Source organism: Trichinella spiralis (assembly GCF_000181795.1).
Source record: "Trichinella spiralis strain ISS 195 chromosome Unknown Scfld4, whole genome shotgun sequence".
In the NCBI taxonomy this organism is placed as follows: Eukaryota; Metazoa; Nematoda; class Enoplea; order Trichinellida; family Trichinellidae; genus Trichinella; species Trichinella spiralis.
This window is the reverse complement of record NW_003526943.1, coordinates 5,443,279-5,466,048: the sequence shown is the minus strand read 5'-3', so window position 1 is coordinate 5,466,048 and position 22,770 is coordinate 5,443,279. Positions and strand designations below refer to the sequence as shown.

The following is a 22,770-nucleotide window of genomic DNA, read 5'->3' as shown; positions in this document are numbered from 1 at the left end:
TTTATATCCCAAATTATCATCCATCACTATCAGCCTTCTTTCACGCAATTTATTATTTAAAATTTCAATTCAATTTGATAAGCAATTTGATAAGCGTAAAATTGTTTTTTTGTTATGCGTGTGCAAAAGAAAATAAATTGCATTAAAACAAAAAATAAAAAGTTTCAAGAAGCAAAAACTATGAAGATTTGCATATTTTCATGCTAATAAATTCATTGATGTTTTGTATTATATGTAATCATATTTTTGGCATTGGAAACTACTCAGAAAAACCAACTTGCTTTGTGATGTAATCTTTGCTGTAAAGTTGATTTTTTGAGCAAGTCAACTTATTATTAAAAGCTAATGCAATAAGCATAATAATAATAATGCGTTATGCATATTTTCCATATTGATTTACTTTTGGTTTTGTAACATTTTTAAATCTTAGTGAACGATTTATTAATAAAATTAAATGCATTTCAATGAGTACAAGTTGAAAAGCATGATATTGATGCAGAGCAAGCAAATATTTGCAACAACAAAATTGGCACAACACACCCCATCCACAAATATATATGTATATACACTTATATTGATATAAAATAATAAAAATTTCAATTTTAAATTAAAAAGCAACATTCTATAATGAAGTTTAATGTAAAAATTCAGTACAAAGGATGATGCTACTCAGATTTCTATACTTTAAAGTTTGTTGCTAAGCAACTGTATTGATGATGAAAATTGTCAAATTACAAACGATGAAGTGAAGAAACACATCATATTATGGCTCAACGTTGCCGTTACAGATGGAAAGATGCTTTTCCCTCGGTGGCAAAACTTTCAACAATTCTGCTTGTAATTTCAATTTTTGTAAGCTTAACTTTGTGCAATGATCAATTTGATCAACTCGAACATGGACCATTTTTTTCACTGATCGAGTGTTCCATTAATGATACCGCCTTGCAAATTGACAAAAGCTCTTGGATAACTATTGGTAAGCATTGTGTTTTAGGGGAAAAACAGTTTATCAAAGTAAAATATCAAAGTCTCAAAGCTAAAGTAAATCAGTATTGATAGCTGTTTATGTATTCGATAGTTACATTTTCTGAAAGATTTATTCTCGTACATCAGGTCATAAAGTAAATCAATTTGTCCTCTATTAGAAGTTAAGCAAAGTAAACTTATTAGCAATATGTGAAATAAAAAATAAAGAAAAAGAAAATAATAATCGATTGCAGCAAACTAGCGTGCTTAATGCGTCGAAAACATAAAGCATTCTTGATGCGAATGAGAAGAAAAGCAATTATATGCATGTATGTGAAAGCTGTTTTGATGTAAGAAAGAATTTTGTCCTTTTTATTGTCTCATATAGATGCAATAGATCAAGATTTGAAATATAAATTCATAAAAAATTAAACAATACTCTGTTCAAGAAAAACGCATACAGTTTGTACATATTGTGATGCATTACTTTCAGATTCACAAATGTAGCATTCAATATACGCACACACACACGTACAATATGGTATTAATAAATAAATGGTTCAAATACAATTAGTACAAATAGAAGAAAGTGTGGGTTTCCATTGTATTAATTCAATTTAAATCAAATCATATTAAATCACATGTTCCTTTCATTGAATTAAAATAAATTTAATTTGTACCTTAGTTAAATGCTGTGAAAAAATGTTTGACTATTATGCTATTATTTAATTTTATTTGAACAGAAAATTGCGAGATACATGCAAGACATTCAAGCGAAATAAGCATAAATTATGTGCATAAATTCAAAACCAACTAACTATCCAAAGGTATTTCACACTGTACAGATGTCATTGTATTTATTCACTTAGTCCTATTGGAACAAGAGAATTTTGAATAGGATTCTTCTAAATTTCAGCAATAAGGCTAGAAAAAAATGTTCTCATACCTCAGATGTGCGCAGAATTGAATATTGATTTCGCTCAAGGCTAGTTGTACAACGTCAAAATCAACTAACTGCTTATACTTTGTTTGAACTCTGACACATCTATTCACAGTATAACTATCATTAAATTTTAATATCAAATTGCAAATAACATGATAATAGAAAAGCTTTTCAATATAATAATAATAACTATTTATTTAATAAAATTATTTTACTTGAAAATACCTTATTCATTTTATATAGTGATAATTATTTCTAGCATTATTTATGATTGATTGTAATATATTTTATGCCATGTATGTAATAATTTTTCTTGTTTAGTTTTTAATTTAATGAAGATAAAAAAATTATTGAAGCATATAATAATAATGATGATGATAATAGAAACAATTTGAAACAAGATGAAATATATGTTTTAAAGTAAGTAGCAATAGTTGTTGTTGCATTAAGTGAAAAATAATACATTTGTTAAACTTTATATAAAAACATTGAATATTATGCAGAATATTTTTTATCTTGATGTAGATCAATTTTAAAATAAAAAATAATAATAATTAAGTAACGGTCGGTTGGTTGTTAATAGAAAAATGCTTTTCATTGTTTCATTATGGAAAAGCTTACTGAATACTGAACAACAAGCCAACTGGTAAAATGTGAAACTTTGACATTTCATCCATTTAATAAGAGAGCGGTTAATAATTTTCTCTGAGACGTTTATTGTTTTTCAATAGAGAACGTAAATTTTCAGACCAGTTGCTTGTGAATGCTGCGAAATCGCTCAATTTCATTATCATACTAACGTCTGCTAACAACTTGTTACACCATGAAATTACACTACCGACAATTAGCAACCTGCTTGAAAATGATTGCTGAACAACAACAACAACACAACATACGGACAACGTCATCAATAATCGCAATATATCCATGCAATTTACCTTGCTTTTTATTGAAACGTTCAATTAATTCAATTAAATCTTCGATCATTTATTTATTTATTTATAATGAAAAAAAGAAATCCACAAGATTTCATTTATCCAACTATAACATTATACTTCAACTGTACAATTAGCTCATTGTCATCAAGAAAAAGATCAATAAATATGAAATTAAAAAAATTGAAAAGAAAGTAAGAGGGAAGAAAAAATTTAGCTTATTGATTTCTCAAAATTTTACTTTTCTTTCTTATCACTTACGAATTGTTGTTGTATTCAATAAAACAACAAATATTAATAATTCAACTCTGTTCATAATTTTAAGATTATTTGTTAATAAAAATTTGCAAAAAATATAACAACTTATATCTCATACCCTTCAATTCATTCAAATATATGAATAAGCTACTGCTCTTATAAATGTACACGTGTATATTATACATATTGAACAATTGTGAAAGCACATCATCATTCACTGATACTTATTGATTAAATCGATTTTTGAAATTTTTGTCCAGTAATAAAATAATATCGATGGTTAAAGTGGAAATCAAAAAAACATTTATTTTTCTTATGCCTCTCGCAGTGACCTTACAAAAAGTTACTAATGCAGAAATTGAATATAATCTGTCAACATGAAAAAGCATGAAAATAGCAAAAATCAATAATTTCACCCCGAAACTTCAATCTCAATTTCTGAATGCATGCACTCAGTAGCGCCTTTCAGTTCTGATCTTTCTTTTTTTTTCTTCTTATTCTATTCTTTGAATTTGTGAAAATGAAAAGTGAAACGACGTTTGAAACCAAACAACGGCTTCATCAATAATTATCCCCTTTTATAATATTACAAAAAAATAATTTTTTTCAAAATTCTCTCATGCGTTGTATAATGAATAAATAATATTTCAAAATTTAAACTAATTCTAAGCTCGGAAAAAGTAGGAAATCATTTTCATATTTCCACATTTTCACTTGGAACAACAATTTTCACTTTCTTCTTATTAAATTTTTCACACCAGCAGAAATGTACTTTTATAAGTTGACCAACACGACAAAAATGAAAATATTATGAATAAATTTACATTTCCTATATTCAAATTATTCATTTCAAATAATAATACTAATAATTTGATGCATAATTGGAATGATGGAATTTCTTAATAATATATTTCAACAATAGGAGATGAAATTAAAATAATAATAATTTCCATTTGAGCAGAAAGCATTTTTTCAAAAATATTTCACCACTAGTAAATGTTTTGACACAAACACATATGTAAAATTTTAAAATAAATAATTTTGAATTTTTCAAATTAATGAAATTCATATTGAATGAACAGAATAAATTATTTTAAACCAATGTCGCGTTTCATATTTGATTGTCGTTTTATCATCAAGAAATTACAAATAACTTGATAAAATTCGTAATTTCAATAAACGGGACATCTATTTTAGCATATCGCGTATGTAAATTTTATGAATTGTCCAACAGAATAATAAGAAAAATTAAAATAAAAAAAATACACAAACTGCTTTAACATTTGATTATTATAAATACACGGAAAATAAAGCAAGCAACTTTTGCCAATATGGAATATTTTCATGAATAACTAAATTCAATTGCATGTCTATTTCAATACTGAAAAATATCACAATACATAATTTTTCTAGTAATAAAACAGTTCGACAAAGTATTTTATGCAAATAATTTTCAATACAGTTGTTCATAAATTTCTTGCATTGTTGTCAAATTTATAAAAAAAATTAATAAGAGCATTGAAAAATGAGCAACTCATTTTACAATGGAATGATAATAAAATTATGTTTAAAAAAAATATTTTTTTAAACGCATTAATCAAAAAATTTTTAACACTGCTCAAGTTGATGTCAACTGAATGAGCTGAATAAATCAGTTGCTTTGCTACACTGAAGCTGCTGTCCGGCGGAGCAAAACAACTTTAGCCGACCTTTTCAATTGAAGCTTTGTTGTTGTTGTTGTTGTTGTTATTTTTCTTCTCTGCTTATATATATATTTATATATATATATGCATTTAAAGCCAGGTAAATATGAAAATATTCAAACAAAACTTGACGGATATCAACTTTACAATTTACGGGAAAAAATTTTAATGAAAATTATGTGAAGATGAAATAAAAGTTTGACAATGATGAACGCGTTGAAATTTTCAAATGCAAATCCAATTTTTTTTAATAAAATTCTTTTTAAATGATAAAAAGATTTCAATCCTGGAGAATATTTTTTAAAAATGTCAGGATTTGCTTGGAAGCATTCGAATGATTTATAGAACAAGAAGAGAATGTTTAGTCAATGTCAGGTTGTTGGACAATTAATTTACTTTAAACATGCTTATTGAGGAAAATTGAAAAGCATAAATAAAACAAAGCATGCATTATTTTATCTTTGCTTTCATTTTTTGAAACATGAAAGATAAAAAAAGCAGAAAATAAGCCACGCCCTTGTTGTTAATTTTAAATATTATTTTTATTGTTTATTACCTCAGTTGATGAATTGAATTTCAGTGCTTCAAGTTCCAAAATGGTTAGTGGTCGACGAAGAAGCTTTGTACAATCAATTAGTGGCAAAAATCCAACTATTGTTTGTCCAGCTTATCAACCGAAGATTCGACTACTGGTACCGAATTGCTTCCGATCAATCTGCCATTTCTATCAACTATACAGATTTGAAATTAATCAACATTAAGGTAAATAACAATTCATAATACCTGGCTGTAATACTAATAATAATTATAATAATAAAAGGGGGAAAATTCCCTTTTCCACAAATATAAATAAATAAATAAATAAATAAATATCGTAAACACAACAAACAACAAAAATATGCAAAGATCTATTTGATGGATCAATCTAGCAAGAATGAGAGAAATTGGAAACAAACCTAGTGGGCAAAAGTTGTGGCCAGGTTGAACAGCTGATGCAAAAGTCTACTTAAGCGTTAGTTTCGCACAAGCTTCACTGGCGAGCATCACGAATGACGTAGCAACTTTCTCCCAGTGTTATCCTTTATTCAATAGATATTTTCATGTTTTCACACTTTCAGAACATGATTTTTTGTTTTTTTTAAATTTAAATTTAAATTTTTCTCTTAATTCGAACAGAATTGTTAATATTCAAATATATTCAGTAAAATTATCACGTACCATAATTGATAATGGTTAAATAGAGTAGATGAAAAATTTTCCATTTTTTTCCACATTAAATTGTCAAGAAGGAATAATGAAAAAAAGTAATAAATTGGAGATTTTTTTAAAAAATATCTTCCTTTCCTGAACAATTTAGCCGTTTGCCCCCTTGGCAAGTTAGTGCCCAACTGTACTTGAATTTGTTGTGTTTGATATTGCTTTTTCGAATATCTATCTGGTTGCTTGTGTCGGTTGCCAAATCAATTATTTATTCGTCAACTAGACGAACTGAAAGCTTGCTGAAGAGGAGCGACACTAATTCCATCGTCGACACGATCCACCAGAAATAATCATTTCGACATTTTAAGCTTCGGAGAAAAATATCGATTCCATCTGGTTAAATGTCGAGCATGCAGGGTCCAGAAAATTATTCATTTTCTCCACTTTTCACTTTTTCTTATTCTAATTTTTTTTGAAAATTTTCCAACTCTTTGACAAAATTTTTCTCGTCTTTTGTTTTTAATACTTGCGCATCACAGAACCTCTTTTCATTGACACTCTACCATAGTAAATTTGCAGTCTTTTACAAGTAATTTTTACAATTCGATTATACTATATCACTGTAGCAAAAAACAAACAAACAAACAAACAACAACATTAGCCAACAGAGCTTATGCTTTATTCTTGATTCTTTTTTTTTGGATTCTGAGCATTTCATGTGCAGATACATAAATTCCTCTTCAAATCCATTCATCAACACACTTTTGCTTATTTTAATTATAAATTTGAATAATTTTATTTTCTTATCATTATCAAATGGTGTTCGCAATTACTTAATTGTCAGCTCAATTGAATAATGCAACAACGTGTAATTGAATTTTAGCTTTGTGCTGCTTGTAAATTCAACCCCAAACCGAACCAATCAATTCAATCCCACTTGTAAACAAACAACCGAAATAAACCAACAAATTTGTCACTAACTAACTTGTAGTAGAAATAATTTCAGAACAAAAAATATCATGTGGTTGATAAAAGAGTTACTCATGGAAATTTGCATATTTAGCTATCATAATTTAATTTGCTGTGGACATGTATCATCTCAGAATTTGTAATAAAACTGTCAACTTTGTAATGCAAATGCACAATAGAGCAGCTTTTCCTTTTGCAGCGAAAACTTTAAATTTTATAAGAACAGCTCATTTCATTCTACAAAACAATTGGAAGATGTTAAAGTTTAGAATAAATTTAATGAAAAAAAATTAAATTAACATTATTTATTTATTAATTTAGTGGAAAAATAATTTACTTAGCTTTAAAATGTTTGTTTTTCTTTTGTATATGCTTTAATCCTATTATGATGAAGTGAACATCATTATTATCATAAATTGGAAAAAATTTTTTAAAGTTCAAAATTTTCAGGTGTTATTTATTTTATTTTCATATTTTGCATTGAAAATGAAAATCATGAGCAATGCATTTTTACAATTTTTTCAGTAAAAACAGCTATTAGACAGGTACTGTTGAAGAGTAGAATCATGATATAAGAATCTGATGAATATAATTACGAATAATGTATGCATTGTAATTATAAATTTTAAAAAGAAATTAAAAATATACAATTTTATCAAGCATTGATTTCATTTTTTTCTTTATGTCATTTTGATCCGCTTTTAATGTTAGGTCATGAACTGGACAATGAATAAAGAAGAGGAACTGAAAATTGACGTTGTTGTCTTTTATCGTTGTTCGACGCTTTCAGCAAAATCACTAGTTCAAGATGTCACTTTGATGACAAAAACTGAACTTCATGCCTTAATTGGTTTCTCCATTTTAACTATTGAAAGTATGTGATCAAATAATATCTACTACAACAACAATCATCGATAAATGTAAAATCATAAAAATGATCATCGGAATTAATTAGGAAATAAATAATCTTTTCCTTTTTTCCATACGCATATCGAATATACAATTCGCACGCATCTGAGCATCAAAACTATCTAAGCAAAATCCTCTGATTTTAATATTTTGTTAAAATTTCTTTTCTTTAATCATACAAATAAATATATGAATACTTCTTTTAAAAAAAATATTAAAGTTATTCGAATAATAAATTTGAAGATGAGTTAAATATTTTAGCATATTCAGAAATCTCAAAAGATGCAAATGTCAAAAGCTGGATATTGATCATTTCCTTGTCGTCAATCTTCAGCATTCTTTTCCTTGGATGGTTCATTTTATTTGCCTATTATAATACATGCGCCTGTATGGTGTTGAGAAAATTGCCGGATAACACTCATTCAGCAGTAGCAATGGCAAAAAAATCGAAATTTCCAAAATTGAAAACATCAAGCGGCAGTAATGATGTCGACCAACAAATAATACCACACTCTGCTGAAAATTCGGATAATGATAAGTAAGTTTAATAAGTTTGCACTGAATTTCATTTGCCAAACTGACATTTGCCTTTTTATTAAGAACATTCACTTACGAATTAAAATAATTCTTATGTTATTTACACTAATCCAATTTACTTTATTATCAATAAATTTACACTTTGTATTGTCATCATAATATTTAACATTAATAACTTTATATTGTTTGGCTTAATTTGTTTTACATTTCATTTGCATATATGGGAAATTTTATTTTCTATTCATATTTAACAGTCTAGAATTATTGTGCAAATATTTCAGAAAATTGGAAGTGGAAGCTGACGATGCTGCTCAGAATCCAAACAAGTATTAAAGTTGTCGATGAAAATTATTTCTCAAAATTCTCCCCTAATTTTGACTTTGTTATAGTCAAAAACAACATTATCATATTGTTTTTGAAACTGTTTTCAAACAAATTTTTATTGAAAGTATCTTTGAAAAATTGAATTCATTTTGTTCAATTGAAACAATGCAATTATATACACTGGTAAAATGAAGAAAAAATATTCATTATAAAAGAAATACAACTCTGACGTTTAATATGTAAAAATTCCATAATACATTTATTCAAATAAATGAATAAATAAACGTACATTGGTGTTTTATTTTTGCACTTAACAAATTTTTTAACGTTTCAAAATTGAATTTTGAAATCAAAATGTATATATCTTCAAAAACAAAATAATTCATCATAAAATGCTACGAAAACTTCTTTTACTTATATTACAGTCGTTTAAAACATTATATTGAACCTTTAAACCATTTAATATTAATAAATAAAATTCATTTGTGATTATTTCATTTATAAAACCAGTGCAGTTTAAAATGTCCATTACTGCAAACTGTACGTAAATGAACTAAAATTAAAGTGAATACTAATTACAAATTAAAGATTCTTTATAGAGCTATTAATTGGTTTATTATCATTTAAATTAATTTTAAATAATGTCGGTTATTTATGCAATAATTCAATATTATATAATTATACTTGATTGCGCTTACAGTAAACTGAATATTTGAAAGTTATCAAGGCAATTTAGTGATAAACTTTTTTGTGAAAATTTATTTTAAAAACTGTCATGAGGTTAATTATTTGAGTGTTTTGGATGTAAATTTATATTATTATCATCTATCAGTATCATTTATTTTTCTTTATTAGCAGTTATATGCATTATTAAGTTTGATTATCTTTTTTGACAGTTTCTTGTCTTATTTTTATTTTTTGTCAATTCTCTGGTTGTTATATTTATAATTTGATCTATTTTATTGATGGATATGCTTTTTATTGGTCATTTTATGTTTTTGTTGTCAATTAAATTTCTAATGATACAATTATACTTTTTATCCTATCAATATAATTCATATAAGTAAAAGAAGTCTCGAAATATGTCATTTTCTAATATTGATTGACTCTATTTAAAGTAATTTCCATTGATTTGAAATGAATTTTTATTGTTGAAGGATGGATTGGAGCAAGAACAAGATTGTAATTAGTGATAATTTGCCAAATTTTGTCGGAAAACATTGCACTCTGGGAGTGGACGAAGCCGGACGTGGTCCAGTGTTGGGTAAGTTGAAAGTGGAATTTTTTAACAATAAATATTTTATTTTGTTTTTGATAAGGTCCAATGGTTTATGCGTGTGGCGTATGTGTTACTGATAATCTTGAACAGTTGTCCACTTTGAAGGCGAAGGATTCGAAAACTTTGACTGAAGATGAACGTTCGACTATTTTCAAAAATATGCAATCAGAAAAGAATTCCCATCTATTTGCTTATACTATGAAATTACTTTCGCCTGTTTATATTTCAAAATCAATGCTTGGAAGGTGACTTTTGCTTGTTATCGTTTTCAATGTATTTTTACATGATTATTATGAATTAATTGAATTTAATGTGAAATGTAACAAAATAATGCTTTTTTCTTAATTTTTTTAAAATATTACTTAACGTGAAGAAAACGGTATTTTAAGGTTATAATTTGTATAGTTTAGATCGAAATATAATTTGAACGAAATTTCTCACGATACTGCAATGGAACTTATTCAAATTGTCTGCGATGCTGGAGTTGTTGTGGATAAAGTAAGTATTGTTTGTCTTTTGATATAATAATCACCGTTTAGACAATACGATAGATGCAATGCAACAGCAACAGTTTAATTTAAAAAATAATACATTTAGGTTATATTGGATACTGTAGGGCCGACAGAAAAATATGAAGCCAAGTTGAGAAGTCGATTTCCAAAAATTGACATTTTAGTTTCAAAAAAAGCAGATTCATTGCATACAATAGTCAGTGCTGCGAGCATTTGCGCGAAAGTTACTCGCGACAATCACCTTTCACAATGGTCTGAATCATCATCATCATCATCTGGTCAACAGTTCGGATCCGGATATCCATCCGGTATTGAGAGGTAGATTTGAAAATCAAAAATCACTTCAAAATGTTTAAGATCCAAATACAGTCGCATTTTTGAACAATTCAGTGGATAAAATTTTCGGCTTTCATTCGGTAGTTCGATTCAGTTGGTCAACTGCCAAACAGCTATTGGATACGAAATGTGTACCAGTTGTGTGGTGATTTATTTTCTGTTATGGTGATCATCATGGTTCGTGTTTACACTGTTTATTCTTTTTTTGAAAATTTTCAGGGAAGATAATGAAAAAAGTGATGAAGTGAAACCATCAAAGCTTGGCAAGAGATTGACGAGTTATTTTCAATCGAATAAAGCAGACAATGTTCTTATGCAAAGGCACGCATTTTTTGAAGAACGATGCATCAGCTCAGTAGAAGAAATTTAAACAACTGTATTTCAAAATTTAAATATTCTTTACTGGTGACATAATAAAATTAATGTTGCAAATGAAACTGTTACTATTAAATCATATTATACGTGTTTAAAATATTATTATTAGGTGTTGATATTGTCCATTTGCAGGTCATATGAGTCTCAAGATGAAATGAATTTCTGGAATTTGTTCGAAAAAAAAATTATACACTGTGGAATCTATTTTATTTGCCAAACGACGTGTAATCAGAAACAAATGGGAACGGACTTTGAATGGAATGGTAATCTTGGAATCAGAAAAAAGGGGAAAAAATTATTACGAATATTCGGCGAAGTTGTTGTGAATAATTTTAAAAAATTGAAACTTACAACTCAACTAAAGCAACTCTTTCACACATATGGCACACATCTGGCGGCTAGTAACAGCTTAAAATGGAAAAGAATAAACAATAATGAATGCTAATGTGAGATTTTTGATCAGAAATTTATAAAATCAACTTTCGGACGGACTGAAAATCATCATATACACATGTATGTGATAGATAAATAGATGGAAAGTATGATTTTCATTTCAATGGCGCGGCAACCATTCCACCAGGTCCAGCCAGAGAAGTTTTTCCCATCAAGAAAACATCAATCTCACGTGCTGCTTGACGTCCTTCGTGTATAGCCCATACAACCAACGACTGACCCCTACGGCAGTCTGTACAAACAAATAAATAAAGATATGAAATATATTTCCATATCTGAGAAATTTGTTTCCACATTACCTCCTGCTGCGAACACTTTCGACAACGATGTCGAATATTTTCCATCCGCTGTTTGGATATTGCTCCTCGCATCTTGTTCGAGCTTCAACTGATCAATAACAGTCGATTCGGGTCCCAAAAAGCCCATCGCCAACAGAACCATATCGGCGTGGAATATTTTCTCACTATTTTCAATTTCTTCCAAAAATGCTCGCCCATCTTCGGTTCGATTCCATTTCACTTGTACAGTTCTGACTCCGCTAACATGCCCACTTTCGTCGCCAACAAAGTCCTGCAATAATTTTTAACGCATTTCGATTTTGTTCACAATTCGAAAAATGAACACCCACACCCACATACTTTTGTCGAAATACAGTATATTCTCGGATCCGAGTCGTATTTCACTTTGTATTCTTCGTGACCATATTCAACGCGAAATATCAAAGGCCATTCAGGCCAAGGATTATTCGATGCTCTGCTATTTGGCGGTCGAGGCATTATTTCAAACATAACAACTGATTTCGCTCCCTTGAAAACACGAATAAAAAAAAGAAGAATAATATCATTTTTCATAATCAAAACAATTTGTATTAATAATCAGCGAAGAAGTCATCCAATAATGCATCAACGAAACTCATCAAAAATTACTTGTCTTAAGCAAGTGCCCAAACAATCGGTAGCTGTATCGCCGCCACCAATGATGATTACATTTCTGTTCTGGGCATGCAGTGGCTTGTAATCGACTTCAAAGCCACGCTGATGAGACTGCCAAGTGGATAAAAATTCCATCGCAAAATGAATTCCTTTTAAATTTCGACCTAAATTCGTCATGAATTATTTGCCAAATAAACAATTCTGAAGAAAAAAAAATATTTTTTCTTCTTCATTATTAGAAAATAGAAGCATCCTTCCCTACCTGGAATGGTCAAATCTCTTGGTTTGGTCGCACCGACGGCGACAAGCACTACATCATTTTCCATCAGTAGCAATTTTGCAGGAACATCTTTACCAACTTCGATATTTTTTACAAATTTTATTCCTTCAGCTTCCATAAGTCGAATTCGACGATCAATAATCTAAAGGAGTCGATTGAAAACAGAATACAATTATGCATATTTAATAAATAAATAAATATATAATATATATGTGGGATAACAACCTGCTTGCTGAGCTTCATCGTCGGAATCCCGAATTCAAGAAGACCACCAACATTGCTGCTGCGTTCGTAAACAATGACAGTGTGACCAACTTTGTTCAACTGCGCTGCCGCTGCCAGACCTGCCGGTCCACTTCCAACAATGGCAATTCGCTTGCCTGTTCGAAAAGCCGGCGGTTCCGGCTTAACCCAACCTTTCTCAAAAGCGAATTCAATAATCGAACATTCGATATTCTTTATCGTCACTGCCGGCTCGCTGATTGCCAAACAACACGCACCCTGGAAAAGATATTAAACAATTGTTTATTCTCAATTTTATTTATATTCCTGCTATTTTAAAGTTTCCATTCTGGTCGACTAACTTCACAAGGTGCCGGACAAACGCGACCGGTAAATTCTGGAAAATTGTTCGTCTGAAGTAATTGAATCAATGCTTCTTTCCAATTGTTTCTAAAAACCAGATCATTCCATTTAGGAATGATGTTCCCAAGCGGACATCCGGTGTTGCCTTGGCAAAATGGAACCCCGCAATCCATGCAACGCGCTGCCTGCGTTCTAAGATTCGCTCGTATCTCTTTGAAATCGAACACTTCGTTCCAATCGTCCAATCGCTCTTTTGCAGGCCGGTAAATCACCGTCTGCCTCGGATATTTGATAAATCCCCTAAATCAAATTATATCAATCAAATTATGCAAAATCAGAATCACCACAATATAACATCAACACAACACAACAAAGAATCACTTGACTATGATGATGCTTTCAAATAAAACTTGCATAAATAAATTATTCCAATTCTCTTCACATACCTAGTTTTATCCAACGCCGGCTTGCTTACTTTCTTCGGCATGGGAGTGACAAGTATATTTTCTATATCCATTGTTTCTGCCAAAAGAGCGTCAAGAACTTTTTCCTGTACACCGCTGAACATTTCGTCATTAGAATTTTCACACGAACTGCTTGAACTCTCCACTGGTTGAACTGAATTCTGTATTGTTCAAAGAAAAATTGAGATGAATTTTTTTTAATTATGTAAATAAAATAATTTTTAAAAAAGTTTCACAAATTTATCCCATAAGAAAAATATCACTCACTTTTTCAGGTGAAACGGTTCTCTGACTGGACACTTCACGCATAACCTACAAAGAGAAGAATGCTAATACTATCAGTATATGCAAAAAATTCCACTGTGTACATACTAATTTGATCTTATTTAGAAAATTTAAAAAATAACGATAAGCATTAAATTGTCTTGAATAGAAAAACACTGACTTGCAGCATTGTACTGGATGGTAGTTCTTGAAGAATATCTTCTTTGTAATCGGACTGTCCATCGACTTGGTAATTTTCTTCTTTTTTCACAGCCGCAGCTTCTTCAAGCACGCGTTTGAATTCCTTCGGGAATACCTGAACAAAAAATACTGATCATAATAAAACCAAAAAAAAAAGAAATTCAAGTGAATGGCAAAAATTTCACTTTGACAAAACGCTTGACAGATTTGGACCATTTTGTGATTATCTTTTCTGCAACTCTGCTGCCAGTTTTTTCGTGAAATTCAACAATCAATGCTTTCAACGTTTTCGCGTCTTCTTCAGTTTGAACAGGATCCAGATCAACACTGCCGACGTTGCACTTGTTCAGAAAGCTGTGCGATCTGAAATTTCAATAAAATAAATAAAAATTAATGCAAATAATAAATGATGAGAAATTTAAAATTTCCACAGTCTCACTTGTCGTAAACAAATGCAACTCCGCCAGACATGCCTGCCGCAAAGTTTCGCCCTACTGGGCCCAAAATCACCACAATACCTGCAGTCATGTATTCACAACCGTGATCGCCAACGCCCTGCAAAAACCAATTCCATTATCGTGGAAATAATTCAAAAAACATTATAATAAATTTATAACAAACCTCAACAACAGCTGTCGCGCCAGAATTTCGAACACAAAAACGTTCGGCGGTGATGCCACGTATGAACGCTCGCCCGGATGTGGCGCCGTATAATACAGCATTTCCGACAATAATATTTTCTTCAGATTTGAATGATTCGTGACAATTTCGAGGCGGGTAAATTATAATTTCACCACCAGAAAGGCCCTGAAATTTCACAATCGCATACAATTATGAAAATGAATCATTACAAAATACAAATGGCAGACACTGCGCACTAGGCAATGCATCGAGAAAGTTGTAAAAGTAATATTCATTAAACAAACATTAAATTATTCAAAGAAAAAACCACACTCTACCTTTCCAACGTAATCATTAGAATCACCTTCCAATTCGACCAACAAGCCCTTGGCCAGAAATGCGCAAAAACTTTGACCAGCAGAGCCAGTTAATTTCAGATGAATATTACCAGGCAGACCTTGTTCACCAAAACTGCTAAAATGGAAATCAAATCAAATAGTATACACACATTAAATGTGATAATGAAATTTATTTAAAAATCCTCAGAAAAAGAGAAAAAAGGCAACTTACCGTGAAATGTGATAGCTGAGCGTAACACCGAAAGCTCGATCAATGTTGCTAATTTTATACGAGAGATTCAAGGTTGTTTTTTCTCCATTCAAAACATTGCTGGCAGCTTCGATGATTTTATTGTCCTGAACAAAAAAGCAAATAAAATTGAATAAAATAAAATATAAATATAAAATAAACATACCAAGCGTGAACTTAAATCAAATTCTTGCTTTACAACAGAAGCTCGAGTATCGACATGCGGGTACTGGTGAGAAACATTTTGCAAAATAGGGCCAAATTCCAACAGACGTGCTTTTTTGTTCTTGAAGTCCGGCCGAGGATAAAGCAAATCAGTGCGGCCTATAGCTTCGCTGAGGGACCGCAAACCCAAATGGCTCAAAATCTGCCGCACCTCTTCGGCGAGCAGAAACATGTAATTGATCACGTGTTCAGGTTTCCCTTCGAATTTGGCCCTCAAAATTGGATCCTGCGTCGCAATGCCAACTGGACATGTATTCAAATGACATTTTCTCATCATTGTACAGCCGAGGGCAATTAGTGGAGCTGTAGACATGCCAAACTCATCGGCGCCAAGCAAAGCACCAATTACAATATCACGACCTGAGAGAATTGCAAACCATATTAATTGAAAAATTATAAATCACATACACACACACACACACACACACACATATATATATATATATACCTGTTCTCAGCTGACCATCTACTTGGAGCGTTACTCTTGAACGTAAATTGTTCATAACCAAAACTTGGTGAGTTTCAGTCAAACCCAACTCCCATGGCACTCCGGAATGTTTAATGCCTGTCCAACTGCTCGCACCAGTGCCACCATCATGCCCTGATATCGTGATGTGTTCAGCTTTGCACTGCAAACATGCAACAGATCAACCAAAATAATAAGTAAATCAAAAATTTTCAGCACAATAAATTACCTTCACAACACCAGCTGCAATTATTCCAACTCCTGCTTCTGAAACTAATTTCACACTTATCCTGGCTATAGGATTTGCGCATTTCAAATCGTAAATTAGCTTAAAAGTACAAAACCCTTCAATGAGATGTCAAATAAATTTACACAATATAGAAAAATACCTGCGCCAAATCTTCTATAGAATAAATATCATGATGCGGTGGTGGACTAATCAAACCAACACCAGGGGTAGATTTCCTAGTTGCTGCAATTTCTTTCGTTACCTTGAAAGAAAAAGATGGAATTATACGGAAAATTGTTTATTCCAACTTGAATTTTCTTTTTCACAAATGAATGGGGTCGAGGTGAAAATTACCTTATAGCCGGGCAGTTCGCCACCTTCGCCAGGTTTTGCCCCTTGAGCCAATTTGATCTGCAATTCATCAGCATTTGCCAAATAAGCACTCGTGACACCAAATCGACCAGAAGCAACCTAGAATTTCAAACAAAGATACAAATAATTTATATGCATAAAATTGATATAAATGTTCGAAATTTGATAACAAACTTGTTTAATTTTTGAACGAGCACTGTTGCTTGAATCTTTCTCTAAATAACGTTCAGGATTTTCACCCCCTTCGCCAGTGTTGGATTTCGCTCCGATACGATTCATCGCCAGAGCCAAGGTTGTGTGCGTTTCGTAAGAAATGCTACCAAAACTCATAGCACCTAAAAATGAATAATTAAATAAATAATTCCGCTTTTAAAATTTAATAAACTTTTTTCCCATTACCTGTGGCAAAACGTCTGACGATAAATTTCGCTTCTTCGACAGAATCAATTGGAATCGGCTTCGGCGCATATTTCAATTCCAACTGACCGCGGATAGTGCAGTGGCGATTGGCCGCATCTGAAGATTTGGAAAATTGCATATAGCTTTCCCAATCGTTGCGTCTAGCGGCTGCTTGCAGCTTGGCTATGCCGACCGGCTCGTTCAAATGCTTCTCGCCACCTTCACGCCAATAATAGACCCCCTCGCTGACCAAAGCGACGTTGTCGCCTTCGCGATGCGTGTAGGCGTAGAAGTGACGCTTCAGCATCTCTTCGGCCAGAATTTCAAAATTCACTCCACCCAAACGTGACACTGTATTGGTGAAGCACTTTTCCACAACATCCTGCCCAAGACCGACCGCTTCGAAAATCTGCGCTCCCTAGCACAATCAAAAGCAAAACAAAGAACAAATCATTTGCATATTTGAACAGATCAAAATTTAAATAGACCACAAGTCACAAAATCCAACCATTCTATACTTTGTAACTGTGCAATGTTGAGATGCCCATTTTGGCCATAACTTTGCAAATTCCCCTGTAACAAGCGTCGCGAAAATTCATATAAATCTGCTCGTCAGTGAACGGTGGTGTCAAAAGACCCATTCGACGTAGACGATAAAGCGTCTCGTAGACGAGATACGGGCATATAGCGTCGGCACCGAACCCAAGAAGTACACAAAAATGATGAATTTCACTGGAAAAGAAAACAAATTTTCAACACAATTTCCCTTGAACAACATCAATACTGTACCGTGCTTCGCCTGATTCTACAATAAGTCCAATTTTCATGCGCAACTTTTCTCGAATCAAATACTGATGCACAGCTCCCACGGCCAACAATGTACTATTAGAAGAAATTCAAAAAGGCAATTAAATATTGATTTGGATAGAAAAAAAAGAACAATTTTACCTTATTGGAACATAATCACGATTCGCTGCACGATCGGATATCACTATCAATTGATAATCATCCAATGCTGCGATGCAAGCATCGGCGCAAATTTTATCCAACGCAGGCAGCAAACCTCTCACGCCGTGGCGTTTTGGATAAACAGCATCAATTACTCGAGTCTAAATACACTCGCAATATTTTAACAATATATAAATTTCAATTGTTGAAAATCAAATCAAATTTTTAACAAAGCTGCTGAGATGTTGGTTTCCAAATTAAGTTTTAATACTAATTTCAAAAAAAAAACATATTATCCTCACTTTCCAACCACGGTAATTGTTCTTTTTCAATACTTCCATTTCGATTAATGATAGGATGGGTTGCTCGAGAAATAAACGTCTGCATTGTTCGGCCGAAGCGCTGAGGATGTTCGCTTCGGGTCCTATTGGGCAAGCCAGCGACATGACAATCTGCTCTCGAAACGGATCAATCGGTGGATTTGTAACCTGAGCAAACATTTGCTGAAAATAACTGTAAAGAGACGGACCATACTGAGACAAACATGCCAACGCTGTATCATTGCCCATTGAACCAAGCGCTTCTTTCCTGTATTATAAAAATGGAAAATTACTACTCAATTATGTGAAATGATAATGATGATAATTTATTACTTATCTCTGATCATCGGTACTACCAAAATTCCAAACGTATCATGAGTGTAAGCGAATAAAGTTAGACGACGATCGTCGTGTAAACTTTCGCCTTCTTGGGGAATTTGTGTAAGTTCACGAGAGATTAAATATTCGTATGTAAGTAAGCCATGTTTCACCTAAAATCAAGAATCATTTTTTAAAAAGATAAACGATGACGAATGAATGAATGAAATACAAGAAGAAAAAGCAAACCTGATAATCACGCAAAATATGATCAAGATCTATAACTTCTGTACGCAGCCATTTTCGAACTGGACGCAATCGAGCAATTTCAAGTTTCAATTCTTCATCTCGAGCTAAGCACTTCTTCAAGGTATCGACTAAAAGCATGCGCCCCGGTCTCAAACGACCCTAATAAAAACGGAAATTATTTCAAAATGATGATGCAATTCATTGATCAATAAATACCTTTCGGACAACACATTCAGGAGCAAGTACATTAGTTCCCACTTCGCTTGCCATGTAAATAATATTTTCATCAGTAATAACGTAGCGAGCTGGCCGTAAGCCATTTCTGTCCAAAATTGCACCTATGTATCTTCCGTCGCAGAAAACAATCAATGCTAAAATGAGAGTGAATTTAATTTTCTCAAAACCACCATTTACAAATTTGCACCAAAATACCAGGTCCATCCCAAGGTTCCATGGCCATTGCACTCCAGTTGTAGAATGCTTTCTTTTCAATATTCATCCGTTGATCCTTTTCCCATGCTTCCGGTATCACTGTCATGGCTACCTGAAAAAATTAAACACCAATGAGATATAGAAACACACACACACAAAATAAACAAAATTTTTAAATACTTCAGGAAGAGATCGTTCACCAGCACGGAACAAGAATTCTACCGTGCAATCCAACACTGCAGAATCGGACGGATTGTCATCTTCAATTACAGGAAACAATTTTTTCAAATCACTGCCATACTGTAGACTGGACATCAATCCTTCTCGAGCTTTCATCAAATTGATATTTCCACGAAGTGTATTCACTTCACCATTGTGAGATAATATGCTTAAAAATTATGCTTATTTAATAAATTTATTATTTCTAATAAAATCAAATAAAATTATTCATTCAATAATTCTAAAAAAAAGCAAATCTAACCGAAAAGGTTGGGCTCGTTCCCAGCTTGGCATTGTATTAGTTGAAAAGCGTGCATGCACCATGGCAATATGTGTTTCGAAATCTGGATTGACCAAATCTTTGTAATATAGCCAAACTTGGAATGCCGTAAATTGTCCCTGAAATATATAATTGTAACAAAATTTATGCCTTGTGAAATTTACATATTCAAATGATACCTTGTAGACAATTGTCTCTGAAGATAAACTGCACAAGTAGCAATAAATGCCTTGTCTAGGTATGGAATGTGAAGCTTGTTTTCGCATGAGAAATAGCTAAATCGAAAAATGTTCAAAATTTTGTATTTAAATTTAATCATTGTTGTACTTTTCTTTGAAATTCCGCAGTGGAGATATTTTCATAAGTTACAAAAATCTGCCGGATCAATGGTTCGGTTTGTCTGGCCAATTTTCCAAGTGCAGTCGAATCTACAGGAACATTGCGCCAACACAACACTTTCAAACCACAACCAGCAGCAATATCGTTTACGAATTCTTTTCCTTTTTTATAAGTTTCACGGTCGAAAAATATCAAACCTGTAGCATATTCCCCTTCGGGTGGAAGTGTCACTCTCAATTTACTATTAATAAATAAAAATACATCATATTTTAATTTTCATATTTGACAAAGTTAAAACTGTTGAAAAAAATTTTTTACTGCAGTTCGGTTTTAAAAAATCGATGAGGAATGCCAGTCATCACTCCTGCTCCATCACCTGAATCATTATCGCACGAACAAGCGCCACGATGCTGCATACGTTCCAACATTGTTCTAGCTTCGCTCAAGATCTACAACAATTTCACAAAATAAATTACACCTTGTCATGTAAATTGCTTATCGTCCTTTTTAAAATAATAATAATCAATTTATTAATAAATTTAATAAAACAATCATCTATTATTATTTTTACATATTAGATTGGTTTCGATATAAAAATCTACATGGTACTGTTTGTTTATCTTTTAAATATCATAACTCAATGTACACAGTATATAGATTTTTACATTTTTTTCAATCAACTTCTACCATAACAGCAAACATATATCAAAAATAACAAATCGATCAATGAAAATCTGTTTTTTTAGATATTTTTTTAAGAATTAACAATTTCTCATATTTAAAATTCCATTATATTTTTATCTTTATAGATGTATTTGTAAATTTAAAAATTATTTATGAAAATATTGAATTTTCTTTTCCTTCCGATTACGCAACAACTAACCAAATGCGTCTTTTCTTTTACCCTTTCATTTGACATTTCTATCGTTTTTTTTCTAAATGTACTTTTGCATAAACACGGATAATTATTTATTAAAACTCTGACGACACAAACACTTGTGCATAAACAAATTTCAATCAAATTCTCCACACTGTGCCAGTCATGCAGAAACCTTTAAAATAATTATTCACAATGCAATATTGATCTACAATTTGAGTAGTTCAAAGCACCAAACAACGGTTAACTTGTACATTTCAGTCTCACAAAACAAATGTCATGTTTATTATCAACTGTAGAAAAGCATTAAAAGTTACGCACGTAAACTCAAAAAATGTACAATTTTATAATGCATATACAGTTTAGGACTATTTTATTAATTAAAATTTTTTCATTGAATATCTGTAACACCATTATTATACTTGTTAGCACAAAAAACAGATTATAAGTTTAAGTTTAGTATTTCTGATTTCAATAAGTTAAAACAGCTATAGATATATTTTTTAAATAAGATCTAAGGTTTTATTAATTTTTTTCTTATTAAGGGTCATTTCTTAAACAAAATTCTCTCTTAAATTAAAACAAACCTTGTGAGACTTTACAGCATTTATACTGGCTACAAAACCAACGCCACATGAACCTTTTTCCAATTCAGGAACGTACAATCCCATCGGACATAATCTTTTATTCGGATTCATAATTTTTCTCTCTTCAACCAATGTTGAGTTTCAGATTAATTAATATTCTATAAACAGATATTTTGGATACTATAAATGCAGATATTGACTTTACAATACAGAAAACACTGAAAATGTGTATGCATATACTTGAAATGACAGCTCATCTCGATATCACAATTGTATAAATATTTATAATATACGTTTATCATATAAAGAACATCAATATATTATAAGAAGCTGTAAATAAACAGTCAAACATGCCACAGGATACGTGGAGAAAATACACTTTGAACATATTTAATAAACAAGCACGAAGCAATTAATCATCTCATGCAAAGAATGCATTATGTCATTAATCAATATATACGGTAAGGTAATTAAGTAACAATATATTGTGTGTGAAATTATAAAATGCTATTAAAATAACTTATAGAAATTATGATAAAGAAAAAATTATTCGAAATAATATTATTAATAAATTTATTGTCTTAAGAAATGCTGAAGAGACGAAAAATGTATCTGAACGATTACAAACAGTACAGTTGCAAGTATAAAATCATAGTATAAAAATCACTTAAAGAAATTATGGTTACCAATCCCATAACAAGAAAGAAGCGAAGTATCACTTTTCTACAACTGGAAAACAATGAGAATCAAGTTTCATGAGGTACTGTAAAAAATGCAACATGCAAGTTAGTAATATTAAAATTACCTTCTGAAAAATTTATTTGTGAACTATTGTCGCTCTTGTTATCAAAAATAAAATACAACTAACATCAAGGT

At 31.3% G+C, this 22,770-nt stretch overlaps 3 protein-coding genes across 3 annotated transcripts; 2 read left to right on the top strand and 1 right to left on the bottom strand.

The window, feature by feature from the left end:
• Positions 1-765: 765 nt before the first annotated feature.
• On the top strand, positions 766-1,253 carry Tsp_01349 (conserved hypothetical protein). The gene is made up of 2 exons (XM_003377113.1): positions 766-1,041; positions 1,221-1,253. The coding sequence occupies exons 1-2, from the start codon at positions 766-768 to the stop codon at positions 1,251-1,253; spliced, it is 309 nt and encodes a 102-aa protein (XP_003377161.1).
• A 6,435-nt stretch (positions 1,254-7,688) lies between these two features.
• Tsp_01350 (ribonuclease H2 subunit A) lies at positions 7,689-11,241 on the top strand. The gene is made up of 8 exons (XM_003377112.1): positions 7,689-7,848; positions 8,154-8,421; positions 8,702-8,746; positions 9,902-10,008; positions 10,064-10,268; positions 10,434-10,521; positions 10,621-10,853; positions 11,091-11,241. Exons 1-8 carry the CDS (start codon positions 7,689-7,691, stop codon positions 11,239-11,241), a joined length of 1,257 nt encoding a protein of 418 aa, XP_003377160.1.
• A 553-nt stretch (positions 11,242-11,794) lies between these two features.
• Positions 11,795-22,005, bottom strand: Tsp_01351 (glutamate synthase). Its single transcript, XM_003377111.1, has 37 exons — positions 21,895-22,005; positions 20,749-20,879; positions 20,461-20,662; positions 20,271-20,366; positions 20,074-20,210; positions 19,773-19,980; positions 19,593-19,704; positions 19,377-19,531; positions 19,161-19,319; positions 18,927-19,084; positions 18,576-18,861; positions 18,274-18,434; positions 18,115-18,207; positions 17,844-18,057; positions 17,326-17,743; positions 17,101-17,261; positions 16,909-17,025; positions 16,715-16,816; positions 16,555-16,653; positions 16,308-16,488; positions 15,801-16,219; positions 15,617-15,741; positions 15,385-15,520; positions 15,047-15,232; positions 14,865-14,980; positions 14,611-14,788; positions 14,406-14,540; positions 14,228-14,272; positions 13,943-14,121; positions 13,592-13,796; positions 13,496-13,546; positions 13,137-13,412; positions 12,894-13,053; positions 12,626-12,795; positions 12,338-12,505; positions 11,999-12,269; positions 11,795-11,931 (listed from the first exon to the last, which is right to left on the bottom strand). The coding sequence occupies exons 1-37, from the start codon at positions 22,003-22,005 to the stop codon at positions 11,795-11,797; spliced, it is 6,258 nt and encodes a 2,085-aa protein (XP_003377159.1).
• Positions 22,006-22,770: the final 765 nt, after the last annotated feature.